Source organism: Opisthocomus hoazin, chromosome 2 (assembly GCF_030867145.1).
Source record: "Opisthocomus hoazin isolate bOpiHoa1 chromosome 2, bOpiHoa1.hap1, whole genome shotgun sequence".
Lineage (NCBI taxonomy): Eukaryota > Metazoa > Chordata > Aves > Opisthocomiformes > Opisthocomidae > Opisthocomus > Opisthocomus hoazin.
In genome coordinates this window covers 68,403,764-68,428,218 of record NC_134415.1, presented here as the reverse complement: position 1 = coordinate 68,428,218, position 24,455 = coordinate 68,403,764, and the positions used below count along the sequence as shown (strand labels likewise).

The following is a 24,455-nucleotide window of genomic DNA, read 5'->3' as shown; positions in this document are numbered from 1 at the left end:
TCGTAAGTTGAATTAAAATGAAAGATAAGCTGCTAAGAACAAATAAAACAACCACATTTCATAAAAATAAGACACATGGACAAAAGTATGAATATAAGGCAATGATACCACTGAAGGACTGTATGAATAAAGAGCTATAAATACACTACACACACAAGGTCATGCAGAGGATAAATTTCCCTGATTAAGAGGTGAAGCAAAATACCAGCAACCATCTCATTCACCATCTGCTTCCAAGACAAGATGATGAAAATCACAAGAATTTTCTGCTCTGCATAATCTGAAACTGTTAATTTGCTTCAGTGTAAGATCTTCTACCAGACTTCTAGGGTGACAGTTCACGCAAAACGAGCACCTGCTTTGTCTCTGAAAATATTCCACTTACCCAACCAAGACTAACTCATTTGAGCTACGTATGGAAAAGATCTCTGAACACACTGTTAACATTTGCATAACAGGGGTTTATATAGTTTTAGCTTTCTTTAGAGAGATTTAGAATCAAAGAATCTAACAAACGTCTTTCAAGTTACACATAAAAGAAAGGCAAATTCAGGAAGAGGAGTGAAAGAAGACACATAACATCCACAAAATTGGTCAACTCCCATAAAGCTGACCCAGAAAGACAATGACATCCAGGGAGAGTCCACTAGTGCTATTGTCTAGAACACAGCTGCATGGGTTTGCCAGCTATTTCCATGGAAATCTTAATCAGCTGTAGTCACAACTGTAAAAACTAACAAAAGGCAGCAATTTACAAAATGCAGGTTTGTGGTAAAAACCTAACTTCTATTTTTTCCCTCCTAAAAACTAGATTCTCAGCAGCTGCTAACAGCACATACTTTATTCTTAGTAATAATGATAATGGCATTAGAAAAAAGTAATCTAATTTTCTACTTCTTTTTCTTAAAACAGTCACGCTTTGTATCCAGCTGATTTCATGTGGCAATTAGAATTCAATTCGGAATGCATAAACATCAGTATTTGTATTTATAAGTAATGCATTAAACAGTGAAACAGCCGTACTGTACTTTGTTTTCACCTTATCTTTCAAATGTCTTTACCAAGGCAGCTCAGTCCCTCTGTAGAGTAATAAAAAAGTACATTGAAGTAAACTAATATGAATTTAGACCAATATATGCAGCTAAATAAAGACTCTGAGCTTTATTTCATATCTGAATAGATGGAAATTGAACTTTGTATTTTGATGAAATGAAGCTCTAAGACATTGGCACAGCTTAATGCAAACTTTAAGAAGGATATTGTCTACTAGTCTTCCAATGAGCTTGCAATAGTAAGTGTCATCAGGAACCCATGGATTCTCTTCTCGGGGATTCATAGCACATTTGAGATAAGTATCACTTAGACACCAGCCTAGTGGGCGATTATCTTTGAGAGAGCCAATTATGGCATGAACAAGTTTTCTCTTGAGGTTTGTGCGCTCTCTGAGATGCGTCTCATAATAGTGAAGAGTGTTGTACAGGTAAGTCACTGGACGGTCTGCCAAGAAGAAAAGTAAAACAAAAAAAAACAGAAATAACTTCTAGCATCACCACTATGTTTATGGTGGCAAACACAAAATTAAAATCAAGAGCTCTACAAGACTAAGTCATATGTATGTAAAACAGTGCACATGGAACTGATTCGCATTCTTTATTTCACTACACTCTACAACTCTGATTTTCCTTTGCCTTGTACATATACTTCAATGTGTGTGCAGAAGGGCAGAAGTCAAGCAAAGAAAGTCAGTATAACTAACAGTTCATATCTTAATGATAATATTAATATACTTGTAAATAAACTACCTAAACCATCACTTAGTATAAAAGGTATTAAATAGGAAAAATACGGGCATGAAGTCACAGTACAGAAAGAATATTGTAAATTGTCTGGGCATAACACAGCAATGACGTATAAAAAAAACTTACTATAAAAGTGCAGTTATAAAAGTGTTGAAAAAATCAGGTTTAGGAATCTGAATCTTAATCAAGGATAGATTGAGGAACTGCTTTTGAGCTGCTTCAGTCTTGGTAACAGAAAGTTTGTCAGGACACAGGTCCAAGTACTTACTACTAGAAGAGACTGAAAAGCAAAGGGGTGAAGGAAGCATGAATTAGCAAGAGCTACCTGAAGCAAGTTCACTGTTAGTAAGCTGAAATTCACTAAATAGGGATTGTACTTCTCTGTGGAAATGTACACAGGGCTTACAGAATAGGAAAGGATACACTGCTGTGCTAGTAGATGAAAATTATGAATGAAGGTGTGAAGGAGAACAGAATGATCGGAACAGGAATAAAGGCCTGGATTCACAGACAACTTACCATGGAATTTGTATAAACCTCCCAGATGATCCAATAAAGTTTCTAGTGATTTGGACACTGGAAGCAATTCCAGAAACCTATGGATTACAATGTCAAACACTGGCAGAAAGCGCAGGCATACATTTCCAAAATAAATTGGTAGGTACTGGGGCTGGATCTGAACTGGAGGATTAACTTGCTCTGCCAAGCCTTCAAAATACAGCTTTTCAGGGTATTTCTGGAAGGAAAGAAATGCAACAAAATCAAAAGGTGTTTCCTTAAAAGCAGCGCATTAAACATTCATAATCTACATTGCTGTCATGATCACATATGAATGCACTAAGATGATCTCACTGTTAAGCTAACAGAAGAAAATTCAACTCTGAGTGAAATTATTTAGTTATTAGACTAGTAGATAGCAATTTCTTCAGAAAAAAACAAACCAAAAAGTTTCACCACCACTCAGAGTGGGCATAAGAGAACATTAAACATCCTAAGGCAAAGCTGAAAGCAGCCAGCGCTTGTATGTCCCTTGTCAAGTATTTTAAGAGAAAACCTAGGGGAAATCAGCACTACTGAAAGTTTCTGCATCATACATTGCATCAGAACACTAGAAATAATATGCATGTAATAACTCACTGGGAAAGAACTGGAGTGTACTCAAATATCAGATGAGTACAGCTGAAGCCTGAGGTTATAGTGCTTTGCCCATGATAACTGAAATTGCTATATGCTGGATTGCGTCTAAGAGCTGTGCAGCCATGTCAGAGCACTTCCCAGCCCAATATAATTTGCTTCCTACAGCATCACAGAATGTTAGGGGTTGGAAGGGACCTCTATGGGTCATCTGGTTTTGGATATCTCCAGAGAAGGAGAATTCACAGCCTCTCTCAACAGCCTCTTGCAGTGGTCCGCCACCCTCAGAGGGAAGAAGTTCTTCCTCATGTTCAGACAGAACTTCCTGTGCTTCAGTTTGTGCCCATTGCCCCTTGTCCTGTCACTGGGCACCACTGAAAATAGTTTGGCCCCATCCTCCCGACACCCACCCTTAAGATATTTATAGGCTTTTATAAGGTCCCCTCTCAGCCTTCTCTTCTTCAGGCTAAACTAGCCCAGCTCCCTCAGCCTTTCATCATAGGACAGATGCTCCAGTCCCCTCATCATCCTCATAGCTCTCCGCTGGACTCTCTCCAGTAGCTCTTCATCTTTCTTGAATTGGGGAGCCCAGAACTGGACACAGTACTCCAGATGGGGCCTCACTAGGGCAGAGAAGAGGGGGAGGAGAGCCTCCCTCCACCTGCTGGCCACACTCCTCCTAATGTACCCCAGGATCCCACTGGCCATCTTGGCAGCCAGGGCACACTGCTGGCTCATGGTTAACCTGTCATCCACCAGGACACCCAGGTCCCTCTCCACAGACCTGCTGTCCAGCAGGTCAGTCCCAAGCCTATACTGGTGCATGGGGTTGTTCCTCCCCAGGTGCAGGACCCTGCACTTGCCCTCGTTGAACTTCATCAAGTTCCCCTCTGCCCAACTCTCCAGCCTATCCAGGTCACGCTGAATGGCAGCACAGCCTTCCGGTGTGTCTACCACTCCTCCCAGTTTTGTGTCATCAGCAAACTTGCTGAGGGTACACTCTAACTCTTCGTCCAAGTCATTGATGAAGAAGTTAAACAAGACTGGGCCCAGTACCGACCCCTGAGGGACACCACTAGTTTCAAGCCTCCAACTAGACTCAGTGCCGCTGATGACAACCCTCCGAGTTCTGCCACTCAGCCAGTTCTTAATCTACCTCACTGACCACTCATCCAGCTCATACTTCCTGAGCTTCCCTAGGAGGATGTTATGGGACACAGGGTCGAAAGCCTTGCTGAAATCTAGGTTGACAACATCCACGGCTCTCCCTTCATCCTCCTAGCCAGTCATGCCATTGCAGAAAGTTATCAGATTGGTCAAGCATGATTTCCGCTTGGTGAATCCATGTTGACTACTCCTGATAACCTTCTTTTCCTCCACTTGCTTAATGATGACATCCAGAATGAGTTGCTCCATCAGCCTTCCAGGGATGGAGGTGAGGCTGACCGGCCTGTTGTTCCCTGGGTCCTCCTTCTTGCCCTTTTTGAAGATTGGAGTGACACTGGCTTTTCTCCAGTCCACAGGCACCTTACCTTTCCTCCTGGACCTTTTCCCTGCTACCCTTGCACTTGTAGTCACTGTTAACGACACTGTACAGGTAAAACAGAGGGCCAATACAGATGAAATAGCTTCTGTATCAGAACTAGATTGTATGTGTTTAGCCACATGAGAGTTTGTTTGGGTCTAGTTCATCTCAGTGTTGATTTATCTTTTGACAGAACACTCCATTAGTACATCCTTTCTAGCCAGCAGAAGCCACTATGTTTACAGCAGCATTAAAATCTCAGCAATTCCCTTCCCTAGTGTGTCAGGATATCATGTTCTTGCCACACAGGAGATGGAAGAAACTTTAATAATCAGGAGAAAACATAGGTTTAACTATTGTTTTATTCATAAAACACCAGAAGGAAATACCTTCTCCCTGATGCACAAAAACTCTATATGAATTTCAGTAAAACCAAGATTTTAAAATGATTGGATTTAGATGAGTAAGAATGAATTTCCAACCAACTCTTTAGCTGCTTCTATCTTTGAATATCCTTGCATTATAATTTTAACGTTATTACATAAACATAGTGATTTATTTTTTTTTTTGGACTAACCCAAATAAATTACGACTTACTAATTAACTCCAAAAACTGACAGAGCTGTCCTGTCATTTACAGGATATAAGACTCTCTGGCTGATCTCAACTCCACAGAAAGTATTACAATAAAAGAATTTTACCAGCTTTGATACCTTGTGATAGCTCATATGCTTAGTATGCCAGTCATTCTGCAGCCAGTGCTCCGGAGAATTCTCCTTCACAAAATCACTCACTCTGTTTCTGAAATCGTTAGGCTTCAGTAAGAGTAACTGAATTATGAAGTAACAGACTTGAGCTTCATTTCCTTCATGACTACGCATAGCCTTAAACAACACGGATCAGAAAACATGGAATTACAGTTGACGTTGCTGTCTGCTTTGTAACTCCTAAACATTGGCTAGCAAATTTCACCGCGCATTAGGTACATCTGCACACGAATTCACACTGAACATATGGTCTTTCAACTCTGATTTTCAAGTGAAGACACAGAACAGAGGCAGGCTCAATCACCTCCTGTGTAAAGTACCCACCACATTTTTTATTCCATTGGCAGAAAGTCTTACAAACTCCCCAGTGACAGCACATTCTCCAAGAATTCTAACTCCCTCTTAGCTGCCAGTTCTTTCATTGAAAATAACCAACTAATGAAAATGAAGTTAAGACTGCCTCAAACATCTGGCCACTCTGACATGTTTGGATTTCAGTTTGAAAACCAAACTAAAATTCAAACAACCAGCTTTACATTAAGATGAGATTTTAAAATATAAGTAAAGGATAATTACTGAAAAAAAATTCAATTCTCTCTAGGTGAGTTCTGCTTTATTTTGTATGTAGAATAACCTGGAAAGACAGAGGATGCCATTTCTCTCCTACTCTTCTGATGAAACAGGATGAATTCTAAGCAAAGAAAGCATACTTTAATGGGTACAAGATTTTCCCATTGCTTCTGAATCATGGCATGCTATCCCCCTTCTACCTTTTCAGGCTGCAGAAATAATTGCACAGCTCTGAGGTCAGAGACCCAAAGCAGTAATAACAACATTTAATAACACTAATTCAATGGCTGCCATTAAATAACCATTAAAAGCTTTCCCTAAAGATTCAGAGAATTGTAAGACTGAGTTTTATGTTGCTTACAGAAGTAATCTATTATTTTACTTCAGTACTGGGTTAGCAACTAGTCACTGTTTAAAACCAATGTGTTTTAAAAAGCTTGCTCCTACAAAACTGACTTGGAAAGCAAACTGCATAAAGAACTGGGATCTTATCTTCTAAGGCAATGCTTACCAGACACAGTATCAACCTATCCAGTGTTACAATGTTGTATTTCCACACCATGTCATTGAGAATCTCAATACATTTATTGAGCTGCTGGCCTCCTGCAGAGGTAGAGAACTCATACACCAAGAAATCTGCAAATGTCCTCACATGTGCCACCAGAGCTCTGGCCCCAATTCTTTCTAATACTCTAGCAGGGAAGAAGAAAAGAAAAAAAAAAAAAAGCAACAATCAATTGTTACTGTTCTTAATGCATTTTTAACTGGTCTATTTTCTAAGAGTTACTGGGTTTTAACATAATCGTCTTTTGAAGCAAAAAAAAGACAAAAAACCTCCCTTTATTAAATAAACTAAAGAAAAGCCCAAAGTAAAGCAAAAAATCCCTAGAGCAATGGAATTCCAAAGTCTGGACACTAATTGAAAGAAATACCAGTTCTCATGTGCAGTATTCTGCCCAGAATCCATGCTTTAGTTCTGCATTTTTAGTTACACACCTCTTAGGACCATCTTCTGCAACACAACTTCATTTTCCTGGAGTATGCATTTTAATATAACCACTGCATTAAAATATTGGTATTTCCTCATTGCACAGAAGAGTAACACATGCTATCATAAATACTGTTTCAACAGACCTAGGAAGGACTGAAAAGAAAGAATCTATTTTTCACAGCTGGAGCTGATGCTGTTACTATTGAGAACAAGTAACAAAAATGTAGGACTACTACCTCTATAAATAAACATTTATTTTTTTCCTAAAATATATTTGGCCCTTACTGATATATAAAGGCTAAGTAAATAAATGTTTTATATTTTCTGTTTACCATTTCAGATTGACCGAAACACTGCCATTACAAGTAAACTACTAAATTCAAACACCTCACATCCTTGTGTCTTACCAGGAAGAATATGCATTGCAGACCACTGTGTGGTGTAACCAATCTTAAACACTGCACAATTATTACGATATGCTTATTAATACCTAGCTCCACTCCTTTTTTCCATGCTCTGCATTAATAAAAGAAGTACAAATCAAGCTGTTACATGCACAAGGCCTATATCCTCAGAACTGAGAATATTGCTGCGATAAATTTGAAATTGCACATCATTTCAGCTCACCTGTAGCCAATTTGATTAATGTGATCGGTCTCTAACAACATCTTCCACAGGAGACAAAGGAAAAGTGTGGCTGAACCTTGTACAGAGAAGTGTGCGATTATCTCATTCTCATTGGTCATAGACTTCCACTTTCGGTATTCTTCTTCCACATTCTTCTTCAAGTTAAAACGGCTTTCCTGAGGTACGTTATTCTGCTTGAAGAACACCTGAAATAAAGTAGGCTTTGCTGTGACTGAAAGCCTAGAATAAAACAACTGAACAGGCAAACTTTTGCCCGACTTAGCACCTTACGAGTTCCCACTTCCTCGTACAATACACACCCACTAGGCAGGGTGGTTGCTTCACCGTGACACCACAGTGACCGTTTTGTCACTAACAAAGCTATGTGACAAACTGCCACAAGAAATTAGGCTTCTCCAACTTATTTTCATTTAATTGTTTGATTTTTAAAAGACCTGATTTACCTTTTACCGGAAGTACCAGTTGGCCAAACTTGGCCTTAGAATACTCCAGGAGAAGCCAATGCATTTCTGAAGAAATAGCAATGTTACAATCACGCTGCATTCTTTAGCAATTTGAGATTAATGTAGTCTGGACAGGGGAACACTCTCACCAACTAGCAAAAGGCAAAGGATCTTGTTAAGAAAGTAAATTCTCTATATTTCCAACCACAAAATCAATAGTTTGAAACTATTACCTGCAGAGGAGCTGGAAAACAGCTTAGTGTGTGTGATGCCCAGTTATGTGGAGTAAAACTCATGATAGTCTGCAATATATCCTTGCACCAAGTTCCCTGAATTGAATCAGAGCCTGTGAAAAAGTCTAGAAAATGGATTGATGATATTAGAATTTCACACAAAAACCTACTTTTTATTGTCTTCTTTTGCAGCCACATGCATCAAGGCTTTGCTAGTTCAACAGGGTTTCCTTTTTGGCCAACTTCTCCCATCCCCTTTCTTTGAATCTTATTTACTCTATCGAACAAGCTGGATATTATATTTTTTATGCTATGAACAATAACAAAATTATTTTTAGATTTTAAGCTAAAAATAAAGCAATCAATTATTTTAAGATTTTATGTTTAATTTCCTGTAACGACAGTAAGACAAGCTTTTGCTGATTAACTGACTGCACTTTAAAAAAAGATCCTGAGGAAGATAATGATGATGAAATTGCCAGAGGCCATTTCATATCGCTTTAAAAAGACTGCTCAGCAGTACCTTTCCCAATTAAGCTGTAGAAATAAAACACAAGCCTCATCCCCCCAAACCCAGTGTTGATTTAACAATAAAAGTTGAGCGCAGGTTAAAAAAAAATAAATAGCATAAAGATGCCCTTTCCCTTTCAAATCACCTCCACCATTTTCTGTGAAATTAGCTGTTCTAACTTGCAGCAAGTCTCCAGACTACAACCATAAAAAACAAGACGGAGAAAACATCCCCCTCCAAGCTAACAAAAACCTGACCCATGTCATTGCACATTGTTAAAATATTCAAACACACAATAAAAGCTTTCCCCTCTTCCTTCCCCAAGAAAGCAAACCCAAAACACACACTACGTTTTCTCAAAGGTAAGCTGTAGAGGGGGTGGCTTCCACATGAGCAACATATTTGCTGTGAACATTCCATGTTTTGTTTTGTTTTTTTTAATGACATGTATTAGTAATCAATCCAAACATTCAAGTTTAAAATAATGAAACTGGAAACAAGACAGAAAAAAAAAAATCACACTGTATCTCTGTATAAAAATAAACTTTTAAACAATGTCTGATTTCGCTACTGCTTTAATAATGGCTTTTTGCCTAAAAACAGGTAGTTGGAAATTAAAGCTATACATTTTTTCAAAACCAGAAACATACTGGATATGTTTTATGACTGGGTCATTTCCATGTTATTCTATTAAACCGTATTTTAGAGAAATGGCTTGACAGCAGCTTTCACTTCGATGTTATCTCACAGTACTGCTATTACCTGTCACATGTGTTGCTCTCGCTAGGGTTAAGATCAAAGCCCTGTTGAGTTCTTCTGATTCTGCTGAAAGAACTGTTTTGGGATCACTGAGGAATCGTGTAAACTGTGGTTGGACTTCTGAGCTGCCCAAAGCTGTGATTAGCCTTAGAGCAGTACTTTCAACACTGAAAGAAGGAAACAGTCCAGTTAGCAAATAATGCTTACACTGCTGCTTCTAAGATTCAAAAAATACCAATTTTTTGTCCATTTTCTGCTTCAAATAATACAGGAACCTTTGTTTTGAAAGTGATGTTCTTAACCTTTTGGAAAAGTTGGCTTTTTCCACTGTTTAACAAATTTCAGTCAACTACTTAAGTACTTTGTTTTCAAATAAAGCTCTCAAAGGTTGATTTAGTGAAAATTCCAGATGCAGCATGCCCCTAAAAAAGAGCCCCAAATCTTTCCAATTTAGAGCCACTCCCTTTTGCTATCTTTTCAACATCTTTGTCTAAACAAGGATACATAGATAAATAAATACATGCAAAGACAGAACAAACAATGCAAGAATGGATGGGAAATTTTAAACCTAGCTGTCACCCTGAAGTAGACAGCACTAAATTGTTCTTACTAAAGCAATGAAGCAGTACTGCTTTTGATTCAAAGCACTTTACTTTCCAGTGATCTGGTTGGATGCGCTGTTCACACCAGGTAGTTTGAAGTGATTTAAAATACTTTTATAATGTTGTGTCTTTGAAATGCCAAAGCCATAGGTTAGTTTACTCCAATCTAGTTGCATGCAATGCTTATCAAAAGCGACTGATTAACATCCATACTTCACAGGCCAAGATGACAAAACAAGACTTAGGTGAATAAAACAAGCAAGACCTCGAATTTAAGACGAAACTTGTTTTCACTTGTTCTCTTTATTCTTGATCAAGGACAAGTGAGCAATCTGAATTTGGACTAAGAAATTACTGTGTAATCAGACTTCCTTGATACAAACTGATAATGGTGAGATCGCTCTGTCTCCCTCACCTACCCCAACAAGAAGTTCTACTCTAAGAGCGAATGGACACTCTTTTCCCCAACTTTCCTACAACAAATCCCAGACTCTATACACAAACTGAATCTCATACCCTTCAACTTTGTTAACAGTAAGTTCAACTCAAAGCTTTTCCCTAGAATTATCTGCATATCAACTCTAGAGTTTCTTTAACCAGCTTTTCTGTCTTTCTTGTGTCCAAATTAGCCACTGTTTTACAGGTGGTTTACGTTGACATAAGATGCACACCATACAATGAAAGCAACACTTTTTTCTCCACTCGGGTTCACGTGCAGCCACCACAGCCTTGTGGCAACTCCTTTACAGCTGCAGGATGAATCAGATTAGTTTTGAGTCAGACCAGAGAAATAACTTCACTAAAAAATTAAGCAGAACCAACTTAACTCTTGTAACGGAATTAAACAACCTGTACAGGAGTAAGCAAGCGCAGTCCCACTGGTAGACAAGTCAACCACTGTGACTACAAGTAGCAGGCACTGCCCTTCATTTCCAGTGCGAGAAGCTCCACAGTTGCCCAACACGTCCTGACATGACGGTTCCAGCGCTCTTTCCTGTGCTTTGACCTGTGATACTGCTACCATGTCTGTGCGAGAGGCTGCCTCATGCAACTCTGCAGAGAACTACTACCATCTAACTGCATTTCTGAAACACGACTTGCTGAGGTACCGCAAAACAATTTAGCCACAGAACTAAGAGCAGGAAGTACTCATGTCCCATTTAAAACATGGTTGTCATGCAGCTTTCAACATATGATGAAGGAGGAATCCAAGATTACGGTTGAATATGGTAACCATCACTCACCACAGATGAAGCTGGTTCTGATTAGTCTGTGGCACAGCAGCCAAGGAGTGAAGATGGCTGAGCAGCTGGACTCTGTAATGAGGCTGGATGTGATGCATCCGATAGCTAAACATTTCTAGCAGAGTGTGCAAAATTCCCCATGCGTGAGATTTGAACACTGTTGGCAGGAGCTGACCTTATGAAAGAGAGTTTGTAACGTAAGTTTTCCAAGCGATTAGACTTCAAAATACAACTACAGAGTACACTGTGGATAGATGGTTATATTTAGTTGCAAGAAAGATATTTGATTTGAAAATTTTATTACCTCCAAAGAGTGCGTGTGCAAGCACTGTCTGAAGATGCTGTAACTGCGTAGAGCTCAATAATCTTTTGAATGAATATATACAGCAGACATGCAAATTATTTTAACAAGTGCAATTAAATATCATTTGCATCTAATTAAGTAACATTGCTTACGATTTTCCATTTAGCGTATTTTTGCACAACGCAACGTAACTAAGAAGGCCCTGACCACACAAGTGATTACATAAAGGGACAGCAGCACACTCATCTAAAATTTACTGCAGCACTAGGATAACTATTACAATTTCTTTTATATTAAAATAGTTCATATATGTAGTCAACATGCTGCATCATTATATTTTCCTTTTTACTATGGTCTCTAGCTGCTCTTAAAAGAAAATGCTACTGAACACAAAGAAGGGGAGAGAAAAAAAAAAGGTTTTCTTTCTTACTGATGAAGCCTTTGATGCCCAAGGATTCTATCTCCATATAAACCAACAGGCGACTATAGGTTTCCACAAGAGCAGGAGCCAAGGCCACACTAGATTTTGCATGAGCCAACTTAATTACCCTTGTAGCTATGCTATGAATCAGACTGAGGAAAGAGAGAAAGTATTTTTCAATCAACAACAAGAACTTCAAAGTTAAGAAATTTATTAAGTAAATTAGCAGATCTATACATGACATGTCCAGACACAGGAAAGCCTGCCTGATGATAATTAATTATAGGTTAAAAAAGAAAAAGGTAGCTGCATACTGTACCTCATTTTGGCGTGAACTGTGAGTGAGTCCAAGAGGTTCATTGGCAGTGGGGTAATAGACCCTGATGCCATGCAATTAGTTCCTGGAAGAGATATCCTCATGTTGCCATTTCCATAAATAGTCTCTACTAGTACGCCCATTGGCAAAGTGAAACACTCTGAATTGGTTGAATAAGCATTGCACAACAAGGCAATCTTGTAGTCATTCATCTGTAAGCTTTTATTTCTTAAACTCTGTTGCAAAAACCTGCATGCCAAAGAGATTAAACTTTAAGTAGAAAGAAACAAGCAGAAGAATATACATGCATTCCAGGATTACAGCCACAATAACCCCAGTCAAAAATCCATTGTAAAATAGTAAACCCAAAATATTCATTAATTGCACCACATCAAAATAACTACATCTTATGCCACAGTTTCACTGTGTTATGATTTTCCTATATCAGAGAAACACCTCAACAGAATAATACACTTTAAAAATCACCTTTCTAGACAAAACATAACCCAATGTACTGCTTATCCACTTTCCAAATCACAGTATAATAAACCAAAATAGTCAATTTGCTTATCAATAAAAAGATCTGTTATTCTGAGATGTAATATATTTCCATTAGCTATATAATAACAGCATTTCACTTTTTAAGAAATATTTGACTCTGAGCTCTTTCTTAGTCCTGCTTCACTCCTTTGATAACCCTTACACAACATCCCATTGCATAATACTTTCTGAATACAGACTTAGAGCTTCCTGTTCCATTACATCTAGAGACAAATCAAAACATAACAAAACCCCCAAAACTCACTCATGGTGAAGTTTAAGAGAATGAGGAATGGGAATCTGTAACTTGGAGTTGTCACTATGTGCCTTCCGATTCAGATGAATCCAAATACAGGTCATTGCAAAAGCATGAGTTGACTGGGGTTTGTTAATATCAGGTACAGGAATACACTAAAGAAGGAACACATGAATGTGACACATTGCATGTATTAATGTACAGAAAACCAACTTAGACGGCCAGCATTCACAAGGTCAAGTTTTTACTTTTCTGACTTGCAACACCATAAGCAACATTTTTAAAAAACAGATTCTACCCTCATGTGTGTATGCAATTTTAAATCAAGAGCTCTGGAAGACACCTAGACCTCAGTAATTATTCTGAAGAAACAAAACAAAACAAAACAAATAATCTAAGACCTCAGCAAATGCAAGTTCATGCTTAGAATATACAAATTCAAGACATACATAGTTACTATGCATATACTCTTACTCCCAGCCTCCCACTTACACATTACGCAGGAATCAGTTGTGGTATTTGCTTGCATAGTAGGCACTCAGTGGTTCATCAATATTTTCTGAAAAATCTAGCTTGTCTAGCATCACCATTATACTTAAAGATTAATACCTTTCCTATGAAAAGGAACAGATACACCTCAAAAATCAAAAGGTTTTGGCTATGGACTTGGGTATATTACTGTCATTGGAAAAGGCACTCTGGCTCTCTCCTTTGGCCAACATCTGCATTTCTTTCCCTTTGGTACAGTTACTACTGCACAAGCACCAATGATAGGACAAGAGAGACAACAGCAACACCTGATCAAGGGGAGAATATAGACAGACTCTCTTAAGAGCAACAGCTGCAGAGAACAGTTAAATTGCATCCTTAGAAATGCTCTGGTCCCACAAACACCTTAAACAAGCGTAACTCAGAGCCCATAGTCCCGTCACTCTTCCCACATTTTGTGCTGACAAAAGCAACTGCAAGCTCATGAAACAACTTGTACTGAAGAATTTCTGTGGGTCAAAACTAACTCAAGAGGTGGGAAAATTCGTATGTATCAGTTTGGTACAGCACATATTTGTGCTCACATATCTACTGACCCAAAATAGAAGGCACTATGACAAGAGCAAGCAATCAGGACTTCATGCTGACAAGGCTGTCACCGTGGAAGTTCAAGAACTTCTCCTAACTCCCCCTTCCTCAGGAACCTTCATTCTAGAGGAACGTACAAAGCAAGACTAGGACGTGATTTACTACCGCAGAATGAATTTTAAGTAGTCACCAATATAATACAAATTTGAAGTGTCTTGTTCAGTTCTTTGGACCTGAAAGTGTCTCTCAGTGTATTATTATATTACAGCCCAGAAGTAACAATGAAACTCCACAACATTATTCCTTAGTAGTATCCTCAGTACTTTAACAAACTCCTCAAAATCTCAGTCAAAACAAAGTCAATGAAGAGATGATTAACACAAGTCTTTTTTTGTCCCTGAAAATACTGCACAAATGTGGTTACTGGAAAAACACAGCTAGGAAATCGAGAAAAATTTCATTTAATTATGAAACAACTCTATCCAACTATGCAGCATGCTGCTGTAACAGTGACTCAAGAATGACAGTAGTATTGACATATGAAGGTGTCAGGTTGAACTAAAAATAAAACTTTTCATTTCAGAGAGAAGACTTACTTCTTTCTCAGGATATAGGAGGTCAAAAAGCTTCATAACCGGGAGGAAGTCAGCCAGTGCATTCTTCTGGATGCTGCCAGAGATGAACTGGAGTAGCACCCACATCAGATGGTCTCTTCCTTTAATGAGACCACGGCCTGCCAACTGTCAAAAACACTCAGTAACAGAGAAATACTGGATGCAGAAGAAAAATCACTGCAAAGATTCCTATAAATGTAGAAGGGCAGACTAGAATAGTTCCAGCACAGATTACTGGGAATTTTGCAGCAGAACTTAGATAGCAATGTACATTGTGTTTTCAGAAAGATGGAAAACAGGTACGTTAGTTGTTACACAGAAACAGATTCTGGGAGGGCCATTACAATTAACGGTGAAATTTTAAATTTATTTAGTTCTTCAGGATTACTGTTTTGAAAAATTAGCAACTCTAAAATGTTGGACTCAGACTGTCACTTTGTAGCCTTGTAGCCAAGTACAGTACTGCTATTGCTAGCAGCAGGCCACAGGTTTTATATTAACTCTATCTATAAAGAAAGTCTCTGATCCAGAACAACTTGGGCTTGCTTCATCTGGACCTGTCTGGATATTTAACTTCTTTCTCTGTAACTGCAATTCTCTAATAACCAGTAGCCTACTCTTAACCTCTACTATTTTCTAGCTTGTGTTAGTTTTAGATTAGATTTCTGCAATTGTGTTGTATACTATCTATTGTTTCAATGGTTCATTAACAGTAATTAAAGGAATGCAACCCTGGTAAAACTAATTTCAGGGATACCAAAGAACGCAGAGAATTACAATCCAATACAAGTGAAAAATAATATACATAGTAAATTTTGATATAATGTGGAAGTGCGGACAAATGAAGATGGAGCAATGTGTAGCACATGTTAGAAACTGTATCGAAACAGCCATAAACTAATCCTATAGTCAGGAGAAAGAACAACCCTTTACTAGCATTGACACCACACTTTCTCTCAGCAAACTGCTCAGGATGTTGCTGACTTACTGTAACCCCTCCTCTCCTTTCTTTTGGAGGACTGGCACCACCACCTTTAGAATTCAGAGAGGCACTGAGCACCAGAGAAAAGGGTAAACACTAGAAAGTGTGTCAGTTTTAACGGAATTATTACTGGGAAACAGCAACAACTTTGATATGTGATTGCCAATATCACTGTAATTGGACAAATGATCTTTGATTAGATTGCTTTGATTAGATTGACTAGACAAACAAACCATAAGTTTTTGCATCCCTTTAGATGGCATGTTTCTTTAGCTCACAAACCCAAGAGAGCATTCGCTCTGCTTGAAGCTTGGCTGTAAATTGGATGCAACAGCACAGTACTCGGATCTCCTGCACTACACCAGTTTATCTCATTATTCTAGTTACTAGCACATTTTGAATTCAAATGTAATGCAACATCCTGTAACTGAATATACTAGACACAGACCTAGCTTACAGCAACATAATTTGAGAATCTGACTGACTTCTACAAAGCACAACAATGAAATGTTTGATTTTTACACATAAGGTACTTTTTGCAGGGGTCAGTGACTTTTTTTTTTTTTAATTTGTTTTGTTTTCTTTTTAAAATCTCTCTTACCACGTGGGGGCGATACAAACAATTTACCTTTTGATGGAGTGACAGGACCATATGAGGAAAACTTGCAAACTGAAAGAGCACAAAGAAAATGAGCTGGCTGGAGAGATGCTGCCACAGAAGCTGACTGGTTCCACCATCATCAAATTTCTCTTCAGTCTCAGACCGTTCCATGGCATACACCACAAGATCCACCAGCTGGTCCTCCAGCACAGGGCAGCGCTGCTTGTGCTGTAAGGCAGAGATCAGATACAGTATTCCAAAAGCCTTGCTATTAACTTTAGAACTTGTATAACTGCAGTTACAGTACAGTATTTTGACAGAAGGCTGGGAAGCATGAAATGAAGTCTGAACTTAAGTTAAGGATAAGCCAGTGTATTAAAGCTGCACTATGTTACAGGTAATGATGATTTTCGCATTTTATCAGATGTTACATAATTCCCTACCAGTTCCAAAACACAGCTCATCAATGCACAAATAACATCTAGGGTTTTTACCTGTGTTTTTTAATAAACTCACACAGAATGTTATTTCTCTGATCTTGCATTCACTGAAAACTAAGTCCATTTTTTTAACACACTGGTAGGGGTTCTTTTGGGGTTTTTTTTTGTTTGGTTTTTTTTTCCTTCCCTCTTACCTCCTTTAAGTCCATTTTAAAAGTAGGGATCACCATAAAGAAAAAGGATTAACAATTATAACATGAAACCCAGAGGATACATCCCAATACACGATAAAGGTGTTTTATGAGTATTCTCTTTTTCATTCTCATTTTGGACTCACTTACAACCAACAGCAGAATTAACACCTGGTTAATATCCCCATAATTAGGTGGTGTCCTACTGACACAGCACCACCTGCTACAAGACAAGATCAAGAAGACGTGCAAATTAATCTGATAAAAGTGGTATGTTCTACATGTTGTGAATAGAACAGAAATTACGTATCATAGTGACAAGCCATTTAGATGTTAGACTGCCAGAACCTCCACAGAGAGCTATGCAAACAGAGAAATCATTTAAAACATAGACCTTCCCTGATGGATTTTAAGAATGATCAAGTAAGGAATGCATTATATATTCAGACACATACGTTGTGTGTACAGATGTATGTAAAGCAGGCCCATTACCCGTGGTTTGGAACTCAACTTATAATCTTCAATTTACGACCATCAAATATAATGTCACATATTAGAAGTTCTATAGTGCAACGACCTTTTATTATCCCGCATTCCTATAGTTACACTTGTACAAAGTACTATTACTAAGGACAGTGCTAGCACTTCGGAAATAATCTAACCTCTGTTTGTATCATTACAATCTCTATTCAGGAATGGTCACTTTTATTTCTAAACATCTTATGCCTGTAACATAATGCAGCCTTAAAGAACACATTATTACTTTAATGATACAAAAGAAAAGGAACCGAGCTGCTCAAACACTAATCATGAAAATGCAGTATCCCCTTCTACAGGCAAAAAGGTATCTGTAATAAAAGTTTTAAAAGATCACCCAAAATCACTCATAAAACATTTTAGGGATGTCTTAGATGAGTTCTTTGACTCACTAGCCAGGCAGCCTGAAAAACCCCTTTTAATTAATAAGGAAGAAATAATAAAAGGAAAGAGAGATGCTGAAAGGAGATGCTTGTTCTACCTTCATCGATGGTAGTCTTTTGCCATGAAAAAAAGAGATTCTCTTCAATTAAAAATAACATGTAAGAATGGGAAAAGTTGACAAAATACAGTGAACAGCATCCCCTGTTGCATGCTCTTTGCCAGCTCAAAACTGCAGAAAGCTACAATTCCAGCTGTGCTTTCCTGAAGCATGCTTAACACAAACCTCTAACTAAAACAGAAAGCATCAATTACAGTTTCACCACCTCTTCCAGTCCGCAACGCCATTATCACAGATCAACCACGTTACAGGTTTACAGAGAGCAGTATTAATACCACCAGTTGAGAATACTTTGGGGTTTTTGTGGTCTGGTTTTTTCCCCCTCCCAAAGCAACTAATTATGAAGCAGAGCAGGGTGCAACAGACAGCACTAGACTAGTTTATAATCCAGCATGCAAAACTACTATGTACAGGGCTTGAAATTTAATAGTTTGCTAAGCACGGGGTTAATGTCCAAAAGCCTAATCATGTTAGGCTACTTTCATTCAGAACAAAGTTATTCAAAGAATACAACAGGAAAATATTACTGTTGAAAAGAAAGCCAGAATTTCCAGTAGGAATTTCCAGTAGGAATTTTCACTATTCTGAAAAATTTTAAGATTTGGAAAAGTTTATGAGCTAGGAAATTAAAAAAATATATTCACGCTTTTATTCTGAAAATCATGCTTTTATTCCTTAAGAACAATTTTCAATATGAAATATAGCAGTACTTCACATTCTATCTTCATGAATTTAATTTTCTGGCATTTTTTTTCTGTATTTCCAGTGAATATACATTTTTGCACCAATTTTGTATCTATAGTTTTGGAGCACTCAGAAATAAAATACTGTGCTACATAAGAATTTGCAGGATTGGGGCCTTGCTATATTAATTGCTCATTACTGAAAGAGCATCTCAGTACTTACTGAGACAAATGAAAATATAGGCGAGAGCTGATTCCCCTCACAAATAAGTATGAATTCATGTTTTGGTATGGTTTAAACAAAACAAACAGAAACAACCCCCCTCAGACCACTGTTTTGGATTACTTATGGACAAACATAGCATTCAAAACCACTATGCTTTTTTCCTAAAGAGAACATTATTCAAATTTTTGTTACTTAGTTATATAAATACATATTCTCCATTTTGCCCTGAAAGTAATATTTAAAGATCTGACAAATACATAATCTCATTGAAAACATTATTAAACCATAAAGAAATACAGGGGGGAAAAAAGCGCTACCGTGAGAATTTGATACTAAAATTTCTCAAGATCAGCCCTCTGATAGACTAGTGGTACTTTTTTAAGTGGATCAAAGCTTCAGTTGGTTTGGGTTTTGGGTTTTTTTTGGTTTTTTTTGGGTGGCGAGTATCATTGAAAGTATTCCCTAAAAGAAAAGTAATTTAAGGAGTCAGTAAGGCTAGCTGCAATATTTTAAGTAAAAAACAGTTAGCTGAAAAATATTTAATAAATATCTACACTTTAGAAACAGATTCAGAAGACCAAACTGAAGAGCCCAAGACCTCTGCAAGAGTAAATGGTGTCTCCAAAAGTCCAATTCAAAATGTTTAAGTTAAATGCCTGAAGGAGTTAATACAAGGCAGAACTATAGCTCCCCTCTCACTTCCATTTTCCAAAACTGTATGCTACCAAGACACAAAACCTTAAAGCTTGTTGTTTACATTATGCCTGATCCTATTTCTAGCAAGTTTGGTGGGCATTCTCAAGTTTTCCTCATTAAAAAATGGAGTAAGTTTCTACAAGTTGCACTCAAGTGCTCTCAAGGTGCACTCTTACAATCAGAAATACATAAAAAATAATCATACCCCTTAATTTAAGCACTTTGCCATGTTAACACTAATAATATTGGACAGTAAATTCCTAGCATCAACCTGCAATACTTCAAAAATAAAAGGGACAGGAAAGCCAATTTTTGAACACTGCATTATGCCATTCTTTTCACTTAATGATTCTGCTTACACAACGCATGGATAGACATGAAACAAACAACATCTTCCCCAAGCAAACTACCCTGGTTTGTAGGTAGGAGAGAATATAACTACACATTCACCTGAACAGAGTATGGCATAGATAATTTCCTCCTTAAACCTGCAGATCATCACTGCTGGTTTAGAAGGTGACCAGCCAAATCTACTATTCAAAAAGCAAAATAATTAGTATCATACCCGCTAATTAAAAGTTTGTGTAACATTACAGAAATCGGATGCCTGAAAATTACCTCCTCTTTCAAATATTCCCCAGCCCAGAGAAATCAAAGTCTTACAAAAAGTTTTTCGTTTTTTAGAGGACTGCAATACAATACCGACTGCAATTATGCAAGCAAAAATGGCATTTTATTCTTCACGCAAATCTGTACATATAAAGAAGGTAAAGATATAAACCATAACATTCAAGTTACTTCACGTCCTTCAGACACTACTAAAGCTTCATTTTACGAACCAACTGTAGGATCTCTAAACTGAATGTTAACTTGGCATCAGTATATTAAGACACTGTGAACTGTTGATCATTGTCCAAAAAACAGACTGTTACATACCCCAACAAATTATTTAATATATAATTAAGAATTGGGAGTATGACCCCAGCTAACAGCAGAATATAAATTGACATAGAATCACAGAATCATTTGGGTTGGAAAAGACCCTTAAGATCATCGAGTCCAACCGTAAACCATGATAAAATACAATCTAAATCTCTACTTCCTCTAGATCAGTTCAAAAAGGTATACAAGAGCAGGTACTGTCCCACACCGAAGTACACAGTAGCATCTCCCCAGACTCCAACAGAAGGGATGTTTTGAAGTCTATATAATTACACCTGAACTTAAAGCCATATACTTGATAAATGTATAAGAAAACTTCATCCCACAACAAAATCCCACAAAAAATCCCACAGCAAAACTTAGAATCCTGAAAGGAACAAATGAATCTATAAACATATCAAATTTTACCTTTATTTTTCTCTCGGCAAAGTTAACAGGACAGCTGGATTTGTGGTGGGGTTTTTTTTAACACAACTCAAGAGACTGCCTGAGTGAAAAGCTTTCTAACACAGATCTGCTTATTTAAGATTGAACCACAAAATTTCATTGTTCATCTTCGAGAATACTTGAGCACTAGGACAAATTTGGTGGAACCATACCTAGTTTGTGATGCCAAAAGATTCAAATGAAGGCTCCAATCCTGCAACTGGATCTGTGTAAATAGTTGACAGGGCATACAAGCAGCTTCACATAAATAATTATTGATCATAAATAAATAATGATCATTGCTTTGAGGGGATTCTGTATTTATTTTGAAACAAACTTGGCACTATTTGCATTTCTAAGTGTCTTCTATTGTATTGACAACTCATTTCTGCAGGTTAGTTCAGTGCTAATAATAAAACACAAAATCATCAGCCATTTTACTGAAAGCATCAGTACAGTTATACAACTTCTGAAAAGCATCCTACCATTTTTTGTCAGGTGGCTACATTAACAAATTCAACTACAACATGAAGTTAATTTGTACCTAAAAGCGAGTAAAACTTAAATGTTTTCAACAGTTTTAAACAGAGCATATTAATGTTTAAATGGAACATTATTTCCTGTTCTATACCACTACACCACCCTACTCTATAATTCCATTATTGACTCACAGATTTTCAACAGCCCAAACATCTTTATGCTGGTGTAACTGTAGCAGCACAGCTATAGTTCATGTTCTGTCAGCATTTCCTTTATAAGCTACATTCTTCAAGTTTGTTCCTTGGCCATAAAAATTCACGCCAGGCTGAAACTTTGTGTAGGAATGCCTATACTAGTAAACACATTTTAAGAAGTACAGTTCAATATATTTTATTACGTAGTTTAAATTTTCTTCAATTACTTTTAGAGGACAGTAAAGCAGGAGTTAAAAACCAGCATTTTTAGCGTCAATGTTTTTTGACTTGAAGGCACAGACCATCCATAGTTAGAAGAATAAAATGGGTTCAATGTATTTTTTGTCTAGATCTTGTATTATTTACCAGCTACAAGATGTATAGAGGAATTGTTGATTTACTAACTGAATGTAGACACAGAAATATACACAGAATATAAATCCTGCTCATTTCAACACTAAACCTAGCAGCTTGTTTCCAGGGTTTAACATTTCAGCTGCTTTAAGTCTCAAATACAAAAGACTGTCATACACAACACAGAGTACTGTTTGCCCATATGTCGGAATCTGCGCATTAAAAAACATTGTCCCAATCCAGAAAGAGCACTGGTGTATTTCACTTACAATGTGAAATATACACAAGGTTTCAGGATTATGTAAATTCTATAGTCAAGTTACAAATCTGAAAAAAGTTTCTTAAATGGAAACACTGACACAACCTTCACTATAGTATTGCAAACAGCAACGCTATTTTACAAATCTTAAACAATGCTTTTTAAAGTAAGTGTGGAATTGATTATTGTAACAAGGGATCAACTGTAAATATAATACCCATAATTTCAAATTTCAAGCAGAAGTCCACTTGGTTGATTTGCTCAGGTGTTTATTTACTTACTTAAGCAAGTAGTCAAAGTTTAAGGAACTACTTTTCACATGGTATTCTGCTCTACCTTTCTTTTACCTAGCTTGGAGAATATTATAACTGCCTGTTGGGATGTTTGTTACAGAGGCTTCCTAATGATAAGAAAATTCCACTAGTAAAGTTTGTTTGGTTTTTTTTTAATGAAAACAATGATGTATTTACAGCTTTATCATTTTACAATCAAGTGCAGTGCATGTTTTTCCACTGGCATAAGGAAAGGAGTTTCGAACTAAGAATCTCTCCTCATCTGAAAATTCCAGCAGACAAAGTAAAAGTTCTTATGACTGTTCAGGGAGATGGTAGCAGTCCATTCCAACGAAAATTTCAGGACCAAAGGACCACTGACTGGCAGCTTTATGCTACATCTCTCATATCTCTAGAGATTTGTAGCGAGAATTTGCCCTTGACTAATGGTCCTGCCAATTTCAAGCCCTGACTGTACATGTATTCTCTAACTGGAATCAGTGGCTACAAAGCGGCCAGCGTATCGTTAGTCACAATACAACAGTAAGGTTGTGAACATACCTGAGCAATGTTCAAGGTCTAGAGCATTGGAGGATGGGCAGGACAAGACAGGACAGAACAAAAATAAAGGAAGAAAAAAAGAAAAGACAAAACAGTGACTATGAGGCCAGCCTCAAGGAACCCCAAGTCAGACTAAGCCCTCCCATTCTAAGGTATAAAAAGAAAAAAAAGTAACAAAACAAACCCCAGCTTTTCACTATTCTAGTACTATAACATGCCAATATAACAGAGTACTACAATGCTTTAAACACTAATGAACAATAGCCTTCTTTGTTGTTTGAGCTAGCAGTCTCCTACTGTCTGTCAAAGGTATACTTGAGGCTGGCCTTATAGGAAAAAAAAGCAATGCAAAAAAAAAATCATATTTTAAATATCTACTTTTCAATTCAACATTAGTAAATCAATATACAAATGATAGGAACAACAGTGTCCAATTAACCTAACATGATCTCATAAAAAACCAAAAATAAAATAAAAAAATCACTCTCCAGACCTAAACTGTTTTGCTTAGTTAGCTATAGCAAAGAAAAGAGAAAAAGAATAGTGCAGATTCTATGCAGAATTCAATCACATGTTACAGCATAGTACAGTACCTGCTTATTCAGACCTAGCATATTGCAGACCATATCCCTTGAATACGGTTGTTCCAGCACATATCTCAACAAAGCAGTCTGTGGCTCAAAGAGATCCTTAAAAAAAAAAGCAATCACATACAAACATATATTGCCTCAAGATTATGTTTGATACCGAGTTTACGTTTAACTGATTTAAACAACATAAGAATGAATGTTTAATTTATGCAGGTATATATTATCTGGCAAATCTTTTTGCTCTCTGATACCCAAAAGAAAGAAGGAAATAATCACAGCCCTTAGGAAGTGACAGACTTTATGGGGACCACGTAGAAGAACATTCTTCATCAAATAAAAGGATGGCACCCTTTCTGAAACAGCCTTGAAATAGTGGAAGACTGTCAAGAATTGAAAGGAAGTTAGGTAAGACAACTGAGGAAGCACATGACTAAGATCCATAAAAATCATGGGTAGCACGAGAAAGGAGCTGTGGAACAACGGCTCACTGTATCTTCCGATAACTCAGTCCCTTTCAAGAAAAAAGTTGCTTAAAGCTAGGTTCAAAACAAGCAGGAGGAGCCAATTCCTCATGCAACATGAAGCTGAAATGTGGGACTCCTTGTCAAAGGGATGCTGAGGATGCTGAAAGTTTACACATGCTCAAGACCAGACTGAACAAATATTTGCAAGAGAAAGGTTTACCAAATATATAGAAACCAAATCTGTCTCGGGAAACACCCAAAATTATAATGGCTGTAGACTGTGAACACTATACATGTCATT

At 37.4% G+C, this 24,455-nt stretch overlaps 1 protein-coding gene across 3 annotated transcripts in view; it reads right to left on the bottom strand.

Moving 5' to 3' along the window:
- The window catches only part of MED23 (mediator complex subunit 23), a 42,326-nt gene that overhangs the window by 8,531 nt on the left and 9,340 nt on the right, over window positions 1-24,455 (bottom strand). For 2 of the 3 annotated variants that reach the window (XM_075414047.1, XM_075414049.1), the window contains 15 exons: window positions 23,694-23,789; window positions 23,101-23,118; window positions 16,365-16,565; window positions 14,737-14,880; window positions 13,073-13,218; window positions 12,271-12,516; window positions 11,961-12,103; window positions 11,227-11,401; window positions 9,384-9,547; window positions 8,111-8,235; window positions 7,414-7,619; window positions 6,307-6,487; window positions 5,172-5,342; window positions 2,319-2,535; window positions 1,261-1,497 (listed from right to left, as the gene is read on the bottom strand). In XM_075414047.1, coding sequence (XP_075270162.1) covers window positions 1,261-1,497; window positions 2,319-2,535; window positions 5,172-5,342; window positions 6,307-6,487; window positions 7,414-7,619; window positions 8,111-8,235; window positions 9,384-9,547; window positions 11,227-11,401; window positions 11,961-12,103; window positions 12,271-12,516; window positions 13,073-13,218; window positions 14,737-14,880; window positions 16,365-16,565; window positions 23,101-23,118; window positions 23,694-23,789 — 2,470 coding nt within the window. The remainder of the gene's footprint in view (window positions 1-1,260; window positions 1,498-2,318; window positions 2,536-5,171; window positions 5,343-6,306; window positions 6,488-7,413; window positions 7,620-8,110; window positions 8,236-9,383; window positions 9,548-11,226; window positions 11,402-11,960; window positions 12,104-12,270; window positions 12,517-13,072; window positions 13,219-14,736; window positions 14,881-16,364; window positions 16,566-23,100; window positions 23,119-23,693; window positions 23,790-24,455) is intronic. The other variant, XM_075414048.1, reaches the window with a different exon arrangement.